This window comes from Helicoverpa zea, chromosome 6 (assembly GCF_022581195.2).
Source record: "Helicoverpa zea isolate HzStark_Cry1AcR chromosome 6, ilHelZeax1.1, whole genome shotgun sequence".
NCBI lineage: Eukaryota > Metazoa > Arthropoda > Insecta > Lepidoptera > Noctuidae > Helicoverpa > Helicoverpa zea.
In genome coordinates this window covers 10,346,939-10,369,779 of record NC_061457.1, presented here as the reverse complement: position 1 = coordinate 10,369,779, position 22,841 = coordinate 10,346,939, and the positions used below count along the sequence as shown (strand labels likewise).

The window sequence follows — 22,841 nt, the reverse complement described above, 5'->3', positions numbered from 1 at the left end:
TTTTTATATTTCATAAAAGTTATAATTAAGTCTTATAGTCCATTATTTTCCAATTCTTAAAAAGAAAATCAAAACGTATTATTTTATATTATAACTGTATAAGAACAGATTACGATACTTGCCTGTTATTTTTAGCACAGCACTACAAAATATAAACCGCTGACATAACCTTGTAATAGCGCAGTATAGATTTAGAAAAATATTGTTTACCAAGTTATTTGACACTCAGTTTGGCACAAAATTATAACATTCATTGATTATTGATATAATTATGTTGGTTTAATGCTCCTCAATTGTTAAAACGGTAAACAACCAGCAAAAATATTTTTATCGTAACTGCAACGCCATTGCAAAGTTACGTCGTCAGTTCAATCGCGACGTGTCAGGAACGCATTCTCTGAATGGCCGAACTATAATGTAGCGGATCATGACCTCGACATGATTTTTTGTTATTTGTATACAAAGATGAAAATACCAAAATTCTCATTTTAAGGCTTACATATAAAAAAATATATAAAATATTTTAAACATTTTTCACAATATCCGAAAACCGGCTGCCATTGTAACTGACCGGAAATCTTGTCTATCAGGTTTGCCAACTGTCCGCACTGATTCTATTACGTATTTTCCGTAATTACCGGTTATGATGTAGGTGAGAATTTATTGACGAACCCGCATTCCCAAATCAGTTTTCTTCACATATTTGATCCCATAAAGCAAATTAATATTTATGATCGCTTAAAAATTCCGTTAAATATTTACGCATGTTCATTTGCAATGTACGATTTAATTTCAATTAACTAATGTTTCCTTGAATAATCAGGTCATTCAACTCGTCTGCGCGACCCAGACATGAGACATCGTAATTCGTACTGCATCGTACCATGCTATGATTCTGTACAGTAAGATAGAAAATTAGCTTTCAGAATCCTAAATTCCTAATGGAACATATTGATTCCCATGGTTTCCATTTTAACTCTTCAATGGAGATTTTTATTCTTTCAGTTGGTAATTAGCTACAAACTGAAGATCTCCCGAGAACTATCTAAAAAACAGCTATCATTAACATTATTGTAAAATAAGCCACTGTAATTTTCAACCAGTAAACTGCCTCCTTTGTTTAACGGTCGATAGCGCGACTGCCGCGCACAGAACCGCTCGCGCTGGTTTGATTCTATGTTCGCGCTAAGCAGAGATAATGAAGATTGGGAAAAATATGTATATGAGGATTAAATTAATACAAAACAAGTATAGATTTTATATAAAAGCATTTATTTTAAAACAATGTAGGTAATAATATACTTTCTGATTCTTGGCAAAACAGTCTCACATAAGCAAGTCAACATTTGGCCTCTCTTAAGAATAAACATAAGACTAACATGCGCTGCCATAACTCACAAATGAATAAAACTGAAATATCAGATAAATAATATAAAAGGACAAATATAAAATTATTTTCGTACATCTACATTGCAGTTAGCATTGCATCTTGGTTGAGCAATCTTAGATTAATTTGTTTATTAACGTAAATTATTCTAAATAAAAGGGAACATTAACTTTACTAGAATTGACTCACAATATTAGCATATATAAAAAAACCATCTACTGTACCTAATTAACAGTTTTCACAGACGCAGACATTACAGTCCACAATGAGTTTGTGGTTCAGTATTAATAAAATTTGATAATAAATGCACAACAAAAATATAATTTAAGTTGCCTTTGTCTTTTACGTTTATAAAAATATATAACAATTTAGAAATAATTATAACAGTTTTCTTCTATAAACAATTTGGAATAATATTGCACAAGCTCAAAGCTAAATTATTATGTGCATTTTTCATAAATACTATAAATATAACAACAAACCAACACAACACGTCGTAACTCTAAATAATTAGTTTTTATGACTCGTCTTTAATGACACAAGTTTAACCATCGACAACTACAATCCGGTACTCGGAGACAGCTTGAGGGCTTTGGACGATCCTTACTATACTTAATTTTAGAGGAAAATTCGATCTTTGTCAAAATTCAGCCGCCACTGCACACACAAACTTGAATGTGTTCCTAACAACTAATCTAACTAATAGAAAAAATAATATCACAGGCAAACGTGTCAATTTTATAAAAGTGAGAATTTTATACACCTAGGCACAAAAGGCTTGGTATTCCTATAGGTTTTGTAACTATTAGTAAGCTAGCGCTACGACTGATTCTGATACCTTCCAGTGTTCAGTTTACGATCACACGATTATAGTTGTCGATCTAAATCCATAATTTTAGTTTACAATGTGGTCAGTTTCACAAAAAGGACCGATTTTAAAGGGCCGTCGATACGGCAATTTAATTTCCACCACTGCCCTAGATAATTACATTAAAATGATTCACCTAAGGAACTGCAGTGAGGAAAACTTTTCAATTTATTTATCATATTCTACAAGACTAAAACCTAAGAACCGTTCACCGCGAGAATAAAGCGACCACATTGTCCCTCCCCACCACCGTCATCACCGAGTGTTGGTTTGTTAGAAAATATTTTCACAGCACAGGAACAAACACATTCTGGACTAAATAAAATCTGAAAATGATAACAACATTTGTTTTTAAAGACTAGCACGTAATTTTGGCACAACGCTGTGTCCTCTCAGAGCACAGTGGCATCGATGTTGTTCTCTTTATATACAAAAGTTCAAGATTATTTGCTCAGTGAAAACTAGTGCGGCGCGCGGGCGGGCGGGCGGTGACGTCACGTCGCCACGTGGCTACCTCCCGCCCGCCCGCGCGACGCTTCATACACCTTTAACGCTTATTAGGGTTTCACAAAGCTTACTACCATCGAGTATCAGGAACAATGTTATTTAGATTTCAATTATTATTTAACAATAGCAAGCAAAGAAAAAGTACATATTTTTAATAATATTTGTGCCCAATGTGTCATGTTCGATGTATCGTTTTAAATTTATTTATGAAACCCTAAATTACAGTGACCGATTGTATCGTTCACATGATATGGACAGCTGCCATTACAATCATAAAATGCAAAATAATGTATATTAAAATTTAGTACAAAATTATCGTAAATAATTAAAAAAAACTTATTTGAGTAAATAAATTCTCTTGTTCCATTGCTCATTCAGTGCTATAAAGGCCAGGGTGTATAAATAACTGCATGTGATTTCACAGCACAGGAAACTTGTTCACTTCGACAGACAATAGGTACCCTGTCTCATATGAAGGTAGCTTATTATTTTTGTTAATTTCATTATTTTTAAACGATAAATTTAAATAAATAATCTATCAAAACTATTCTAGGGCAGAGTTAATACGTCCGTAGCTCGGCTGTACAGTCGGGTACAGGTATTTGTACACCCTGCCTCAATGAGTATTTTACCCCAACAACACTCTTAATTCCAAACAACAGTACATACCTAACACGTTCCCTGTATAAATATATTATAGTCTTGTAAAAGAAACCTTCGAAACCTCATAGGTCATTAACACTACGTGAGAAATTACACAAGAGCATTAGGATACAATATATTGCTACGAGTTAACTTATCATTTGGCACTAAATTAACATATTGCATCTCGAGCATTCGTCACAAATATATTTATACTTGCAAATCCTTTTAACTCTCAATTTATCATTTCTAAATTACAATTAAATTTTCATTTACTTCTCTAATGATATAATTTTCATTGGGCCAAAAATTTCCAAGTTCTATTTGAATGTGTTATGATATAACTATAAACGAAATACAAATATTTCATATATTGAGCAATCTGTCCATTCCCTTCTCACTTTCAAATACCTAAAGGTGTTTTAGTAACGGGAATGTGTGCTATACCAAACGTTAAAACACGAAATTAATAGACAAGACGCGTTCTCGGCAAGTAAAATTTGGCAAAATTGAGCATTAAGACTTTCAATTGGCATCGTAAAATATTACTAAATAGTAAGATTTTACTACGTAGCACTGCGTGACTACTTATATATCCTAACTCTGGTAACTGTAACTTATTCATAGGTACACCAATCTCTTACAGTTGACTGCTAAAGACGTGCGAATAGTGTACTGTGTATTGTGTAGCTGCGTACACTGGTCAGATCAGAGAAACGGCGACTATTTGTACATGTACTGTCGAGTCGAGCGAGCGCGGCCGTGCTGCACGCCGCGCCTCAATCTGCACTCGGACCGGGCGGCGCTGTCCACGGCAGGCTAACACTAACAACCCATCCTCTCCTCTATCCCTCTTATAAACAATTTCATATGGAGCCTGCCGTGCCAGCCACCGCGAGCCTCACAACGTGTAACATGCCAGTTTCTATGATCTGAAGTTATATGATTATGTTATTTGTACAAGATGTACAAATTAGTGAAAAAACTAATTATTACAAATTGATATGACGTAAACGTGAGACTTTTTATCATTATGAGAATTTAGTTATTGTTCAAAAGAACTATATATGACCGTGGACTTCTCAAGAGATCTTTCCAATTTACTAACTACATTTATAACAACTTGGTTAAAATAGTATTTAAAAGTGAAATAAATCGTTCTTTATCAAATAATAGTTATTGCTTTTGTTGATATGACAAAGACATGTGTGCGCGGACGCACGGGACCGGGCTGCTCCAGCCGGCTACTGATACCTTACGTCTCCTTATTATACAGCTCCACTGTACAATAGTATAATTACGTTATAACTCTTAAATGTATATTTTAAAAATATGACTGCTTTATATCCATCATGATCACAGCTCTCCAAAGACTTTACAATATCCAAACCTTGACGCTCCAAAATAAATTCTTTATTATCATTTACACCTATAAAACGAAATGACTATAATATCTATAAGATAGCTCTAAAAATTATGCCATTTTGATATATTTACTTTGCAATTGCAACGGTCCCTCGTACAGCACTTAAATGCCTCATATACAAATTTTAACGTAACGTTGAAAATGACTCGATTTATATTTAAACATAAAATATAGAAAGCAATAAAACGACTGACTGATGTCTATAAAAAAATTTAGAAATAAAGCGGCAGTGTTTGCGAAAATTCGTGCAAATAGAATCTAACTACAAAACATGTCTTAGGAACCTGATAAATTATTGCTAGAGCTTCGGGCACGACTCCACTCCCTTCCTTACAAACGACAATGCATCCCCGGCGCGGCCGGCAGATACATAACGAGATAAAATCTTATCAGTAGCCAATAGAAAAATATCACCTAAATAAATATGAATATTTTACACGGGCAACTCACCGCCGTCGTTCGTCGTCGCGACGCCGCGCAAATAAATATAAATCTTTCCAAACGATCGGCGGGAGCCCGCGACCCAGCGGCGAGCGCCTCGGCCGACGCCGAGCGACGAGTTTCTTTATTTTCTCTTTTTTGGTAAAAAATAACAAGATTATGAAATTGATATGCAACACCGCGGCGGCCATCACTGCGCCTCGCCGTCCTCCTCCCCCGCGCCGCCCGCCCCCGCGGCCGTCGAGCCCGCAGCGCCCGCGCCAGCACCCGGCCCGCGCGAGTACTCGCCCGCGCCGCCGCCTGGACCCTTCGAAGCCTCGCTACAACAAAAAACAAACATTACATCAGCAACATTATCCATGGAAAAGAGCAGCTCTTCAAAGAAAACCATCCAAGTCTCAAGCATCGAGTTTGGATGTACAAAGTCATTTATTTGGTATTTACTCTAATGAAGCCTGTATCTAACCATTTTTTTTAAACCTTATTGAACCTATAGATAAAATCAAATACGTCATTATATAGGGGGCACGACGTCAAAAAACGCTGTCTCATAGATAGAGGAACATTATAAGATTAGATTATAAAAGCGATGAAATTGCCACACTCGAGTCTTTACTAATATTACAGTTCATTTTAATATTTTTGTCATTGACCTTATCTTTTGCTACTGTTAGAATTAGGCGCAGTATCTACTTTTTTAGGCTTCAATTACACGCTACTGTAGCATGCTATTCCCATATTTCATCTTGCACGAGTTTTGGTGCCAGATAGGTTCCATTTATCAAATCCATAGTGATATCCAAACATGTGCATAAATCGATTCTTCCAAGAAAATACAACAAATAAAGCAAAATTCGCATTAACTCCATTAATGTGAGGTAGTGGAAATATAACACACTGGCTGTTTCACGCGGTTTCAGCCGCGTGCCGAGGGACCTTCTTCCTGTACCCGAACAAAATGAAGGGAAGAACAGTCTTTCGTTTCATTCGTTTCCGGAACCTTCACAAACCGTCAATAAAATGTTTCCTCTTCATTATATTATTATGTATATATATAGGTAATAATATGTACTTACTAGGTAGAGTATGAAGAGCGCGCACTGCCGCCGGGGGCCTCCACGTCGCAGGGCGGAGGCCGCGCCGCCGCGCTCAGCAAGTAGTTGGTCGAATCGCTGAAACAGTTCGACAGCCTGCTACAAATTGTATTACTGCCTCGAGTGGTGCGGTAGTGAAGTACACAGCAGCAATATGTAAATAGGTACGATTTATTAAAAATTAATATGAGCAAAAAAACTGGAAAATAAATATATTTAAGAAGACTGCTTTGAAATGTTTAATTAAATTCTCACATTCTAATTGAGAACAGATTTTTTATTTCCTCTTCAGATTCGTTAAAGGATCCAAGATAAGAGGATTAACAGATTTTCCAGTAGCGCAGTAAATGCAATTTATTGATTCGTTGATGGATGCAAAGAGACAAGCAAAAAGTATTTTTGTAAGAGGACTGAAAATAAAAACTGTAATATTTAGACCCCATCGGACGTCGCCCCATTATAATAACTAAATCCGCGAGTTATTTTGATACTTTGAGGACTCGTATAAAAAAGAAATAAATTATACAATTCTAAGACTACACAAGACAAATAGTAGAAGCATTGCGTATTTTTCGAATTGCTATTTATTAAATTACTACGCAATTTTACTGAGAGCCTGTGTTTAGGGTAAAGGCGGGATAGATGCCGCAGTGGGATAGATGCCCCATTTTTAAAAAACCTAATTTCCCATGCTCGCGATTAAGAAACAACCGTATAACTAGAAGCCACAAGCACCCCGCACCTAAATTAGCCACGCGCCATCGAGGGGTGAGGTCGCGTTTCGCTCGTGTGTGAATTCATCTCCGCGGCGAACTTACAGCGAGCGTAAAATTTTTAAAGGTGAGTATTTGCTGTTGTATAACTTTATAAGTAGACATTAATTCCATCAATTTTTTTATTACGTATTTATATTGTTTCATGAAGTATACATTTTGATGTAAATAGTTGCTCTATTATATTTATTTATTTTAAAAAATACTAGGGCATCTAACCCTGTCAAAAAGGATAGTTGCCCTGATTTTTTACGGTATAGATGCCCCTAGGGGCATCTATCCCTCCATACACCACGTGTACCCTGAATGTATTATAAGTGCTCTGAATATATATATTTTTTTATATTTTTCATGTGTTTATGTATAGGTATTTACACTTTTTATTGATTACGAATGATTTACAGTTCAAACAGTGAAGATGAAGACAATTCACCTAAGAACAAAGTTAAGGAATAGAAATCCAAAGGTTTGCCGGTGAAGAAGACTAAAAGAGATGGACAGGATGAGCCTAAAGATACAAATAAAAATAACTGCATAGAATGCTTTGAAAACTATGAACAAACAAAGTCTAAATCCGACTGGATTCAATGTGTAATGTGTCAGTGCTGGTTACATGAAACCTGTACACTTTTCAGAAATTTTTGCTCGAGATGTAGAAAACTTAAAGCACTGTCCGGTTAAATATTATGATGCTAAGTATATTGTGTTATTTTAGTTTTTAAGAAAGAATGATTTTTATGATTTTGCATGTTGAAACTAAATAATTAATATTTTATAATAAGGGTTAAAAATACAAAATACATTATTTTTGTTGAACAAATAATTTAAGAATTTTATTGTGTTAATTTTAATTAATCTGATAATGGATATAAAAAGATTTAAAAAACTGCAAAATACTTTTCATTTCAAATAAATTAAAGTAAAAAAATATATAAATATTATTAATATAATATACTTAAACAGTATGAAGGGCATCTATCCCGCACCGTAGGCATCTATCCTCGCTAGTATTTTCAAGGTGGGGCAACTATCCATAGGGGTAGGCATCTATCCCCAAAAATTGAGGTCTACAAAAAGCTAAAATCTGCAAAACGTGTAGTATATAGGTCCAAAAAGACAAATCACAAATAAACATAAAGGATTAAACTAGTTACATTCATAGGTGTTATTAATGTAGAACCAATATTTATTAAATTATAAGCATATTTCAAAAAGTGGGGCATCTATCCCGCCTTTACCCTATATTGGGGCCCCCAATAGATGTCGCCATGTGCGATCAACGCTCGCACTGCCTTAGGACCAGCCCTTTGAGTTAGCTCGTCTATGAGAAATTTTTAAATATCTTTTAAAACAAGCATAGTTTCAACATTGCTTTACTGTTAATAAATTTTATAATTTTAGTTCATTAATTAGACTTTTTAACAATTCTCCACGTAGTTTTCATACTATTTATCTGTTTTATCAATAAACAAAGCATGGCGAACAAATCGCTTGAGTAAATGACTGTAATGGTTCAACCAAATAGGGCATTAGGTATATAGACTCAAGGGAGATCCGATACCGAGCGTTAGGAGTCGGGACAGTCCGGCACACATCTAGTTTAGCTGAAAATTTGACCGTCGGATAAAACCCCAAATCCACATTTTATGGAAAGAACCAATAATTCCCGGTTAGGGTGTTGCGCAATTACATTGTTTGTTGTTGCCTGCCATGTTTTAGAATAGGTTTATCGATAAGACTTGCGCATCACTAATGTTTACAAATATATTAAAAAAATTGCTAACACATAATAGGTTAATAAGAAAAACAGTTATTTAAAGTGCAAAGTAAGTACAGATCTGACAGCGAAAACTAACAAATCAAATGCTTATTTTTAGTTCAAGAAGCCTTTTAATTTTTAGGGTTCCGTATAAGGGTAAAGCAGAGACTGTTATTAAGATTTAGGTGATCGTCACTTCGTTTATCACAAGGCTGTATTTTATGAACTGCACTAGTTGGGCATATGTATAAACAGATATATCAACAAATACTAAAGGAAACTAAATATGTCATAAATTGATAAAAAAAATGTTATTAGCAGTTCCCATACAATAAACATGATTTTTCATTGCTTTTTTGCGATAGTTTTTTGTACAATCTTCCGATTTTTTACTACTCAGTTTACGGAACCTGTAGCCCAAGCACGAATATTTGCGAAAAGTTATTCGTATCGAAATCGAGTAACATTTGTATGAGAATTGTACAGCGCCCCTATCGGGCGTAAAAGGAAACAAAACATGGCAGCACGAACATTCTTTTGACGTACGGTAACGTAAACTCTCGAAGGCTGGCTATCGAGTATGGTCGAAACATTATTCACTTGAAAATAGTCGGTGAGAAAGGTTTCGAGAAGTGTAAAAATAAAGTTTTAACCGTGTTTATGTTTGTTTAGAGTTAGTTTTGTGAATAAAATTATTGTTAAGTTATTGGAACAATTAGTAATAGCTTCAATATAATTTAAAATGCAAAGACCGCCACTGTATGAACGTAGTACCGCATATTATTTTTTAGCGGCAAAACTAGAATATTATGGATATCAATCACGAGAAACAAGGTAAGTAATTAAATCATATTTTATTTATTTGCGAACCTATAGAATTAATGTGTTTGAAAAAAAAATGTTATTTATATGTTTATTTTTAATCATTGTAGAGAAATTACGCGCAGAGCAAAACTTAGGAATAGAATTTACCCACTGGACATAAATGAAACCGAATTTAAAAATATAGAAATAGCATTGCACTTAAAATACTTCACACTAAAGTTTATGCCAATCAAACTTATTAAAACTGTTTACTCACGCTTCCATGAATTCAACCATCATTTCATATTGCGTCTGACTGGTTCTCATAATATTTATTATATTGAAAGCACTTAATTATTTGTAGCAAAAAAAAAACAGAAATACTTTTGTTGTGGACGTGTAGCAAAACATAAACAAATTTGGCGCCCTTACGCGCGTCGGATGTCAAGTGGGTGCGTTCGGTACCCGTCATTTTTAAAAAATAAAATCTCCGTAACTATGTTATATTGCTAGAGATAATGCCATTTTATAATGTCTAATAATTAACTTTGGGTCTCTTTTTTATATTACATTCAGTTTTTATTATAATTTAATAATAATAAAACGTTTAATCAAAGGTAAAAAAAATATTAACAACTAGAGTTAGTTTTCGAACGCACCATTCATTCAACAATCGTTCATTTTGCTCACTGTGGCGCGTCCCTATTTACATTTGCATGACGTCACCTTGGAATTCGAATCGAGTGTTCGATAGTGCTTCGAATGTGGTTCGTGCTGCCTACTATCGACAAACTCCGTTTTCGAATCGAGGCCTCGATACATTGTCGATTCGAATACGTTAGATATTCGTGCTTGGCCCACTGAACTGAAAAAGAATAATAATGGAATCGCATTATCAATTTCCGATAAAGGTCAGCAGTTAACAAAGTTTATAGATAAACGTAACAATCAGATCACTGAATTTAATTAAAATGTTTATGATCATTTTTTGGCTGTTTCATTGTAAAAAAATATTACACTGAAAATTATACTAAAATCTTCTTGGTAAAACTCTGAAAAAAATATGTTATTTCTGTGTTATGTTAAATGGTAAATGGTGAAGGGTTTTTCCCATCATCATGTCTCCATATCCTATTCAGTAAACATTATAAGTACCAGTAGACGTTATAGTTCGGCCATTCAGAGAATGCGTTCCTGACACGTCGCGATTGAACTGACGACGTAACTTTGCAATGGCGTTGCAGTTACGATAAAAATATTTTTGCTGGTTGTTTACCGTTTTAACAATTGAGGAGCATTAAAACAACATTATTATATCAATAATCAATGAATGTTATAATTTTGTGCCAAACTGAGTGTCAAATAACTTGGTAAACAATATTTTTCTAAATCTATACTGCGCTATTACAAGGTTATGTCAGCGGTTTATATTTTGTAGTGCTGTGCTAAAAATAACAGGCAAGTATCGTAATCTGTTCTTATACAGTTATAATATAAAATAATACGTTTTGATTTTCTTTTTAAGAATTGGAAAATAATGGACTATAAGACTTAATTATAACTTTTATGAAATATAAAAATAAAACTATGACCAAACCGCATTTTTATACTTAGATTAAAAATGGTAACCCCAAATGGCGTTATGGGCCGCCATTTTGTGACGCTAAAACAGTCGTCCGTTGTCGTTTCGTGCGCATAGACCACGTTTTTCAAGTGTTTTCGATCTGTTTTTATTTGATTACCCGGCTTTTGTTAGACCGAGATATCAGGATTGATTCTGTTATTGATAATAATATAATTATACATGTAGGCGAAGATGATGATGAAGACACCACCTCCTCAAGCAAATCGGAGTCTGATTAATATTCTGTTCGCACATTCAATTCAATGTACTTGTAACAAAGAATAAATAAAACAATTTTATTATATGAATATTACCTTTTTTTGGTTTCCACTTAAATAACTAAAATATAAAACAAATGATTCCGCCAATTTAAAACGAAAATAATCTTAAAATAATGCGGCGGTTCATTTTGAAGGAACGGTAACGAACTCAGTGTTATGTTGTGCCCATCACTAGTCGTGACTAACTGATAGGTGTCAGGAACGCATTCTCTGAACGGCCGAAGTATAGTGTTAAAGTTCAAACTGATTGTACAAACTTTTTGAACTATCATTAACGGTCCAGCTTCAAATTTAATTTTAGAAGTTCTAAATATTAATTATGCTTAATGTTCATATGGACAAAGAAGACGGATCACAATCCATACAAAATTGCCCCACGTCCTATAACAATGTGACGTATCTCAAAAAAAAGATAAAAATGTTTAAAAAAATATGGCATACTCTCTAATTCATTTTTTTTACACCTTCATACGAAAAAAATGCTTTAAAAATTGTTCAGGCGCTGTTATGAAAACATCGTTCATAGAACTATGAATGGACTATTTTATTAAATTATTTTTTTGTTTGATAGGGTATACCTCACAGGTGGTCCCATAATCATCAGGTCAGGATCTGATGATGGAAACCCTGAGAAATTCAGGGCAACTTTTGAAAGTTGTAGGCATGCGCAGGATAAAAACTTGACTATAAGATGTATGTTTTATAACACTATGCAACAGTGAAGATTCGGAGCTAACCTGATGATGGAGACGAAAGAAGATCGAGGGAACTCGACAACTGAATATGTAAACTACCTCGTGTTTGGGCTTGTATTATTTGTATTGAATAGACCTTTGCAACAGAGAAGGTTTGGAGCTGATCCGATGATGAAGACCAGAGAAGGTCGGGGGGACTCGACAACAAAATATGTAAACTACCTCAGAAGTCGGTGTCTAATGGATGTACTTAAGTTTATATCCCCACCGACTTCTAGGCCGATGCTCCTAAGAATAGTTTTTTTTGGGAGTCTGTTTTATTTTATTGTAAAAAGTTTTTTTTTTATTTTTGGCTTTTCAGTGACAAGCACAGTTGTCACTATCCGCATAAGTGGAAAGTTCTTATCAATACGAATAATATAAGCCCAAACACGTGGTAGTTCACATATTCAGTTGTCGAGTTCCCTCGCCCTTCTCTGGTCTCCATCATCAGATCAGCTCCAAACCTTCACTGTTGCAAAGGTCTATTCAATACAAATAATACAAGCCCAAACACGAGGTAGCTCACATATTCAGTTGTCGAGTTCCCTCGACCTTCTTTCGTTTCCATCATCAGGTCAGCTCCAAATCTTCACTGTTGCATATTGTTATAAGACATACACCTTATAGTCAAGTTTTTATTCTGCGCATGCCTACAACTTTCAAAAGTTGCCCTGAATTTCTCAGGGTTTCCATCATCAGATCCTGACCTGATGATTATCGGACCACCTGTGAGGTATACTCTATCAAACAAAAAAACAATTTAAAAAAATAGTCCATTAATAGTTCTATGAACGACGTTTTCATAACAGCGCCTGAACAATTTTTAAAGCATTTTTTTCATATGAAGGTGTAAAAAAAATGAATTAGAGAGCATGCCATATTTTTTTAAACATTTTTATCTTTTTTTTGAGATACGTCACATTGTTATAGGACGTGGGGCAATTTTGATCCATCTTCTTTAATAATCTTTTATATTATCTATTGTTATCTTAAACCTTTAAATCTATTAATTAGTCACCATATAAATATATCAACGCGATGACGATTGATCAGTTTACAGTGCCTTTAATAATAAGTTCCGAATAATCTTTGAATACAATGAAAGGAATGGTCATTCTATTTTAAGAACAATCAACACTGGAATTTGATTTCGATTTGTCCCATAAAAGTCGAATAACAAAACGTTAAGATACGAGCACTCGAAACAATTGTTGGACTGACAAAAATGTAATAAGTGTGTATTATTAAGTATTATCACAACAAAGTTTTAAGTTGAAAGTCAAGGGGCCGGTACTGGCCCACGCACTATCAGAATGCTGCTATCAGAATGTTATGTTTAGCATACGGCATGGCGAAAACACGTCAACGCTGTCTCGTTAATAACATGATTCAACCGATATCATTATTTATTTGTTCCAATCCTCTGATAGCATGTCGTAACGCTACTCATGGCGATAACCATGGCACGCATGGTAAAGCGATAACCTCTGATTCATTTCTCAAGATTAATAAAAATTAAAGAGTACTTATCGTGTCTGTAGGTACCTACACTCTGCCTCAGGTCAAATACCTATTGCCGTTTAGACTATTTATTTGCGCAGAACTGGTCCAGAACACATGCTAGTGACGAGTTCAAAAGGTTCTCATGTTTATTTATTATCATCTTATTTTGATTACAGTGTACAAGCAAATATGCCAAATGTGTTATTATTTGATATTGTGCGAAGACTTCTTTTAACTGATCATTGTCGAGCGTATCAAGGGGTCAGATAAAAGAAACTACAGATAAAAAACATAATGTAAATTGTAAGGCATTGCCGCGTTGTTTTATCGAGCCTAAATTGGCTTGTAAATTTTTAATTCGGCTGGTATACAAAAGCGCGGAATTTACTTTCTTTCCCCTGGAAAGTTTATTATGAGAATATCTTTATTGGCACATACGCAGATGACAAATGGAGTCACAAATGTTAGTTCACCTGGCAGTCCTCATCCTGAGCGCGGCGCAGTTCTCCTTGCACTTGTAGGCTAGCACCTGCTTGATCCTGCTGACCTCGACGTCTGGGAAGTGCCTGCTGACGTAGGAGATGAGCGCGTGCACTCTGCGGCGGTCGAGCGGCGGCTTGGTGGGGCGCGACTCCTGGCCCGCGCGCGACCAGCGCTGCCCCGTCACGGAGCACGTGGCCAGCTCGATGGGCGAGAACAGCGCCGCGGCCAGACCGCGCGTCACCTTCCTATAGTCGCCCCATTTCACGCCGCGAAGCAGTTCCTCTCTTATCTCCACTCCTTCTCCCAGTTTTATCTAGAAGGAAATATATGGTATAATCACTCCACATTCAAAATCGGCAAATTATTCACAACACAAAACACTTTTTTCTTCTTAACACAAAAGAATCAGCACCATAGATGTTTGGTATTGGATAATTCATGAAAGAACATCATCCAGGTCACAAAAAAATTACTAATCACCTCTGAAACAGATTCTACATAAAAGTTACAAGTCACATTCATGAATGCAAGAGTGATACATGGATGGGGCCTCCACTGAAGCGAATGTGATTCTATGTTCCGAAAACTTTTACCACGTGAGTTAAAATCTTGGGAGATTGCCTGCTCGTTTTCAGGAACCATCGATGTCTACATGTACACCCTTGTACAGAAACATTGGAATAAAAGCCTTACTTAACAGGTACCGAAAATTAAGTAAATTATGTATTTGAACTTACAAGTCGTGGTGCAGCGGCGCCTCCCCGCTCGTTCTCGCGCTTGATGACGAAGGGCAGGGCGCGTCGGTGCTGCTCCAGCCAGACGGCGTCGGGGACCGGACGATTGCGTCTGCCGTCCCATCTCCCTACAGCTACACCACACACCACATATATTATAGAGGGGGAAATCTCCACATTATACAAATGGGGCATTAAAAATTACAGCCTGGCAATATCCTCCACGACACTCCCGAGGTACACACGGGATGGCGGGGACGTTACCGTCAACAGAGACGGCACATGACGGACCCTCCCGTCAAGTAACAATGTTTCCTCCATGCTTTACCCCCGCAGCCTACGTCCCCCGTTCACCGCGGAACATGGAAGTGTCACATACTAATTTGTCAGGTTATAAGTTTTATGGATTAGTTTGCAGTTGATCATTATCACTGATCAGCGGCTATGAAATTATGTAAATAAGAAATTCATAAAAAATATTGCAAGGTTCAATGAAATGTCAAGGTAAACCAGATCGACTCGGCCACGGTAACTAAAAATCACAATTTCTTCGCAATACTTTATTTTTTGATATTTAGTAAAAAATACATTGATGTATGTACACAAGTTTAATAATCTGCACAAAGCGAGTGTGCAGATGAACGTAAGTAATTACATTTTATTAATTTTCACATTAAAGATAGACAAATTAGCAGTCAGTAATTGCTTGAAATACTAGGTTTGTAACATTAAAATAACGGATTGTGGAAAACAAGTTAACTAGACAAAGAACAATTGATTGACCATGGGTTTAAAGCGGAATTATGTTTCATCATAGCCTGAAGCTGATTCAATTAATCGCCAGCAATCGCTATGTGATTAGTGCAGGGAATTAAAAAAACGAATCATTCTGTATTTAATGACATCAATAAACATTACTATCATAATGATAAAATTTCTAGTTTTACATAATTTCTATTTAAATTCAGCAGTGTGAAGAGATTCATTTTTTTATACATTATATTTTTCATTTAAATATGTCAATAATAAAAGCTGCGCCTTAAACTTAGTAATTGGGATTAAAATTATTATTTAAGAAAAGTGCTTTTTAAAATTACTATTACTAATACGTATAAGCGATTATTTTAGAGTAATTATTATTGCAATTAACTTTCTTCCGTAATAGTTTAAATATTAAAACACTGTTAAAAATAAATGCAAAATAAAAATTTGGAGATCATGGAAATAAAGTCACTTGAGATCACACATTATTCCAATAAGTTTACAATTAAATTTTCAAAAGACAAACTAATATTGTTACTCACAACCCTAATCATACCTTTATAAGTGTCCCCTCTAAATGCTTTTATTACAAAATGACTAGATGTGCTTTTTTCATGGCAATCATTTTATACATCTACAAAAAAACATTAAAGAAATAACCGATCAAAATTTAAAGTTATATAAAAATATAAGTAATAAAAAATCCCCTCGTCTTATGTTCTAGTTTGTAATAATGTTGATGCAGTGCTCACTACGACACTGGGCTAGTGGGCTTTATGGCAAGTTGTCGTCAACATTATCTAGTAAACGATTTATAGTAAACCAACATATTCTAACTTATTTATGAAGCCAAATGTTTGAGCGTTGTAACTGTTCTTTATTCTCAATATTCAGCTGTGTTGACTGTTCCCGCTCGCAAATCCAATATTCAGGGCACCGTAGCCATTAGGAACCCAGAGATTGTATGGTGTCATTTGATATGTACAAATGATAGATACACAATTAGAATATCTATAATCAGATTCTAATTATTTCGAATGGCTATTGCGTGAGAATCTATTACATTGAAATTGTATATGTAATACTCTAAATGAGTAAAATTAAATTTATGTAAATAGTTTAACTATTGCGAGGATAAACTCTAAACAGCATTTCATCAGTCAACTAATAATCTTGATCTATGTATAATCTATCGGCACCCTTCAGCAAGCGAATTCAGTGCGAATTCGGCTATATTCATTAACCATGATATTATATATTTATAATTGTGTAATAAAATATGTAGATCAAAGCCACTGATCTATAGAAAATCATCTGATTATCGTGTATGTGAAGAGCATGTAACAATGCACAAGATGGCGTATGGCAACATAATCGTGGTGTTCCACCCTAGACTAATATATTATTGTAATGTTTTATTTTAATATACGATTTTTGAAGACTTACTATTCATTATATCTGAGATTTTGTACAAACTATTTACCGGGAGCCGTCCAATCACTCAACAATAACATTGTGTAAAGATAAAACTATTGTGTATAAAAATATCACTATTGTTGTTTAGCGCGGGCTTATGGACACGGCGACGTATGCATGAGTCCGCGTGTTCGACAAATAAAACGGACATGGCCGACACTTTCCGTCATCTGCGGTACAAAAAAATTATACTCTATTATGAAAATACACCTATTATTTATTTATTTCTATCTCAGACAGAAAGTGTCGCCCAAATGTGGATAACGTGTATAATGTCTGTATGTATAATAATTATGTAACCAGTAAATAACCTATGTTATGTTATGTAAAATCAGCACCGGTTGCAACAAATGCTTTAACAATCAGTCTATTGTCAGAAAGGAAGGTACTGTATGTGTCCCCTTAACGAGCTTCAATTAGTCACTTAACTAGAACCCTTATCCCCATGACTCAATGGTCGGACGACTCTATGACTAAACTGTGGCTTTCCTATAGGTATATTATTAACAAAATTCCCCTTACTTCTCGGATGACGTAAAGGATACGACTGTACAAAATAATCGTTAATATTCTGAACGGTTATAACATGATCAACATTCCTACTAGTGCTATGTTAGACTATTTATAGAGAAAACACCACCAACAGAAACTCGTTAATGCGACATATATCTGGCACTCGGTATATTATAGAAAGGCACACAATAAGCGGAGAGGTGTGACGGCAAATAGGCCCCCGGCGACACTCCGATCACAGACTAGATATATCTATTGACAGTCTTCGTTACGACTTTATAAGCCACATCTTCTCGACTTGGCCGTACGAAGAGACACAACGCTACCTTTGCTATTCTAGTATAACATAGCAGTGAAATGCTATGTTTCGTATCGTAGGAAAAGAACACGAAGAGCTCGCGATAAGCATCCCACAGATAAACGTGTGTAGGAGTTATCGTCGGCAGCGTGGCGTCTCGGCGGCGGTGGCGGCACGGGCGACTACTGCGGGAAGCGCTGGGCGGGCCGCAGCGCGGGCAGCGGCGGCGGCGGCTTGGTACACAGGCGCGCGGGCGGGTGCTGGGCCAGCGTGTGGCGGCGCAGGTACAGCGGCGTCTTGAAGGAGCGGCCGCACGTGGCGCACGCCACCGGCTTGGCCTCGTGGATCAGGCGCACGTGCTGGCGCAGGTTGGACGCGTTGCTGTACCGGCGGCCGCACACCGCGCACTGCACCCCGCCGCCCGCGCCCCCGGCCGCGCCGGCGCCCGCTGCCAACAACACCACGTTCGCACTGCCGCACTGCCGCGCCGCCACGCCGCCGCACCGCCGCGCCACCCGTTACCCTATTCAAATGCCATTGCCACTACCCCAACACCAAGACCAATTCTTTTACAATCATACTAAATGGACCTGTCCTTCATTTGAACAAAACTTTTCTATTTTTATGCCGTGCAATAATCGAAGATCATACACCTGAGGTAGCAAGATGAGAGGATTATAATGAATAGTTAGATTGAATGTCAACTCGTTTAGGCCTGGCAACTGGAGGCTTCGGCTGAAGGTGACAGCATTTGAATAAGATAACAGTACCGCCACGTGGGTTGCCGGCGGCGGCGGCGACGGCGGCGGTCGGAGCGGTGCGGGTCGGCCGACACCCGCGCGCCTAGCCACCACTACGAGATCGCGCGCGCTCTCTACTACGTCCGAATCAATATTTTCGACAAATAAGCTAAAAAGAGGTTCGCCGGGGGCGCGGCTGTCCGAGTCGACGTGTGCGTGTGATAATGACGTGATAGTGAACATAAAATGATTATATTTACCTTCCGCATTCTCGTCTCGCAGCTCCGTGTTCATCCCGGCCATCAGATCCATATTACCTGCGAATAATTCAAACATTAGTTCCCGCATTCCAATCAGTCTGCAAATACAACAATGAAATATTAAATGCAAACCTTGCAATGCAGCAAATGGATTAGCGAGCGCGTTGTTCTCGTTGTAGTATATCTGCGGAAAGCTAGAGCGCTCCTCGTCGCTAGCTTCTTGTTCCATGACTTCCATTTTTGGTTCCAAAAGATCGGATGCGCTAAACTCTTGACATTTGTCTGTTCTTTCAGGGTCCCCGGGGTCCATGAGAATAGCACTCTCTTCATTTTTCACGTCAGTTGCTTCGAGATCAGTTTTCACCCTTAGAGCTGGGTAATTGGGAATTTCTCTATAGTCATCATTATTAGGCCTCATTTGACTAGAAGTTTGAAAAGGAGCTTCTTCATTGAGATTGTTTCTGGCAACATCGGGAGAATTTCTTGTGGAACGACGACTTGTGTTTTGTTCTTGGTCTTCAACAGAGGTCGTCTCGACATTTTGGTTTGCGGCTTTGGAGGAGGAGGTAGAGTGTGACGGCTTGGCGCTGAGCAAATTACGTAGTTGGGAAGGAGGTGATTTTCGATTCACTTTCTGTAACAGATAAATGAAGCAACAGCATTTAATATGGGTGTTGCAATAGCTTTTTAGAAATGCGAATGTAATGTAAGTGATTACTTTGTCGTTGTGTTGTGAACAGTCCGTGAGGCCTCTGATCTGCAGCGCGTCAGCAGTACGCAAGAAGGCGCTGAGCTGCGCCTGGGCTATGTTCACCTGTCCCACGTACATAAACTGTAGCAGCGCGCGCACGTGCGATACCTCGCAATCGCGCATGAATATTATAGGGTGAGGACATGGATTGTTCTGAAAGTAACAATGTGGCTTTAATCAACAATAACAATCAACAATAACCGCCGTCGTCGTCATAAATAACATAATTATGTAACTGTTTTTAATTAATCATTCTAACTTGATAAAATACTCATTACCACAACTTCTTTTACACAATCACATTAAATCTTCCACCAGAAAAAAAAAACTATAGTTATTTGTCATTCAACTTGGAATAAAAATAAACTATGTTGACCATACATAATAATTTTATTATACCTAAATTTATCGAAAAAATATAAATAAATCCATTGTTCACAAAATTGAGATAGTTGAACAGCTAACACTATAAGAATATTGCTATCTCTGTCTATTGAAAAGAGAATGACAATGAAAGGTAATGTTTATCAAATGTTTATGAATGTCAAGTTTTTATGAACAAGGGGATAATGTGTGAACTTTGGAATCAAAAGGTTAACATACAAGTAACTAGATGTCTATTCTTATGTTGTGCTGAGAGGATATGTTATAGATAGTTGCTTACTATCTTTGTTTAATAATGGTGCTTGATTAAATTAGCTCATGCATTGTTAGTAACAAGATAAGATGTAAATAGATTGATAAAATGTGATAGGAAAAAATGTTTATAGAGAATATCTACATGTATAATCCTAAGTGTTAACCTAGAAATTTGAATGTCTCAAAGTGTATTTATAGATGGATGAAACACTTGATGACAATTCTTACCCTTCCATTTGAAAGGGGATCTTTCTTAAGAACAAGCATCTATTTCCAGCGTTCATTTAAAATAAATATTATTGATGACTTAATGATACTTGATAATGATATTTTACCTCAATACTATAGCTACATAAGTATGGGTATGTAGGTTTACAAAAATAAGGTTAGTGTTCAAGTCACCATAAAGGGAAATTTAGAAGGCAACAGCCATTGTCATAATGAAGGTGTCACTTTATATTTGGATAAGATACAGTTATCATAAAAACCACAAGACCACAATATACTAACATCTGAGTTATGGTGTAGCAAATTGGAGTAGATAGTTAACCACAACCAACAACACAGCAAATTAATAAAATCATGATTAAAACATCATTCAGAGTGACAACATTGTGCACATTCTAATAACATTGAATCAGCAGAGAAAGGTGTAGTTTATAATAATGATGACATCTTTCAATTTGTACTGAACCAAATTATTGATCTATTTATTGAACAGAAAATAACTTTTAATAAACACATATCTAGAGATTGCATACATATTGGTATTCATGCACAGTAATGTATAGCTGAGCAACTTTCATCATTCATTTGGCAGGTCATCTTTTTTTCTCATAAAGATTTCAGTACCAATGACCCCAGATAAAACTGTGTGTTACAAAACCATTTTAAATATATTAAAAATTAGGCAAACGTATTCATTAGCATGAACCGTAATGGTCACATTATGTGTATAAAGAATTCATTATATGCTTCCATGACAAATGTAATCTATAGCTCCAATGGTAATGAGTTAATTAGAAATTGTGAAACAGAATTTTAAAGTAGGTACAAATAAATGAAATCACGAGTACTTAACCGGAACGCGAGACATGGCATTTGTAAGTAGATCAAGTGTTTTATACATAACAACTTTCACTAGAGTCATTGTAATGGTGACACATCAAAGTGTGGGGAGTGAAAGATGGACTTACTTTAAATAATTCCTTGAAATATGGACTACATGCCGAAAGAACCACTTTATGTGCCTCCAGCCGGTGCCCCTCGCATGCCAGGGTGACATCCACGAAGTCCTCATCATCGCGCAATGCCTCGAATTGAGAAGTTATATTCGCTTGAAAATTGTTCCATCTCAAACAAAATTGCTGGTCGCCACCCAGTTCTGTACCTTCCATTACTTATAGACATAACTCGATATCCCTGCTCATTTAATTGGTTGATAAGAATAGTTAATTATTGAAAATAAATATATCACAGTAACTTGCAATTTCAGTCGCCGTCTGGCCGAAAATCTTATGAAAGAAAACAATCAATAAAATCTCGTACCAATATAAGAAAAATAAAAACTTTTTAATTTGTCATTTGGATGGTACATTCACTTCAACGTTCCGTTATACGATTCGATTCGATACCGGTTTTTGTGCCTTGGCAGAAAAAAATACTTAAAATACACGAAAGAAAACCGGTGACGTCAAGTCGTTTTAAGTGTTTGACGATATTGTGGATGATAATGGATTCAGATAATGTTTTGTACATCTTACATCTGTTTAATTTTATGCAGTTATCAAATCGAACTGGCAACACACTCCGAGGTCGTTGCTATAATATTTGGCGCTAAAATTGAATATCGATGTCGATATTATAATACTTACTCGATAATTAATTGTAAAAGGTTTATTTTTAGGTGAGTTCTAAACGTCTTTCTTAAACCTGAACATTATTCCACTTAGCTAAATTCTTCCGATTTAGATTCTATTAAGAAAATTTTAAATTACTGAATGCAATTTGGCTTCACTATTATTAACTATTGAAACATTGAGGGCGTCTGAATTTAGTGAAGTGGAATAACGCCTTAAGATCAAATTCACAGCACACCAGTCGGCATTTTTCATCCAATATAAAAAATAAGGCTGTTACTAAGGCAGAAGAACTATAATTCTTCTTGTTTAATAAGTTGCACAATATTAGTTATTTTGTATCCAAAGAATCTTAAAACCATGCAATGGTCCCACTACAGAAATATTTCCTAATGTCTTTTCTAATACCTATTTCATCTCCTTGTATATCCATTTATTCATTCAAATATAATTTATCCACTTAGGCACAAAACAGAGCAT

General features: G+C 36.1%; 1 protein-coding gene across 2 annotated transcripts; it reads right to left on the bottom strand.

Annotated features, from left to right (window-relative positions):
* Positions 1-1,251: 1,251 nt before the first annotated feature.
* On the bottom strand, positions 1,252-22,084 carry LOC124630991. 2 transcript variants are annotated; one of them, XM_047165055.1, is made up of 8 exons: positions 21,699-22,084; positions 19,831-20,016; positions 19,245-19,746; positions 19,113-19,169; positions 15,067-15,197; positions 14,320-14,642; positions 6,348-6,461; positions 1,252-5,591 (listed from the first exon to the last, which is right to left on the bottom strand). In XM_047165055.1, exons 1-8 carry the CDS (start codon positions 21,897-21,899, stop codon positions 5,462-5,464), a joined length of 1,644 nt encoding a protein of 547 aa, XP_047021011.1. In that variant the 5' UTR covers positions 21,900-22,084; the 3' UTR covers positions 1,252-5,461. The 2 variants fall into 2 exon arrangements, with proteins under 2 accessions (XP_047021011.1, XP_047021012.1); XM_047165056.1 differs by having other exon boundaries at positions 6,348-6,443.
* Positions 22,085-22,841: the final 757 nt, after the last annotated feature.

Excerpts from the sequence above, each read along its gene's own strand:
- LOC124630991 (XM_047165055.1), bottom strand. The coding sequence starts at position 21,899 with ATGGAAGGTACAGAACTGGGTGGCGACCAGCAATTTTGTTTGAGATGG. Across the intron at positions 19,747-19,830 it reads GTTCACAACACAACGACAAA|AAAGTGAATCGAAAATCACC; the intron begins GTAATCACTTAC and ends TATCTGTTACAG. Across the intron at positions 5,592-6,347 it reads CGCTCTTCATACTCTACCTA|CGAGGCTTCGAAGGGTCCAG; the intron begins GTAAGTACATAT and ends TTTTTGTTGTAG.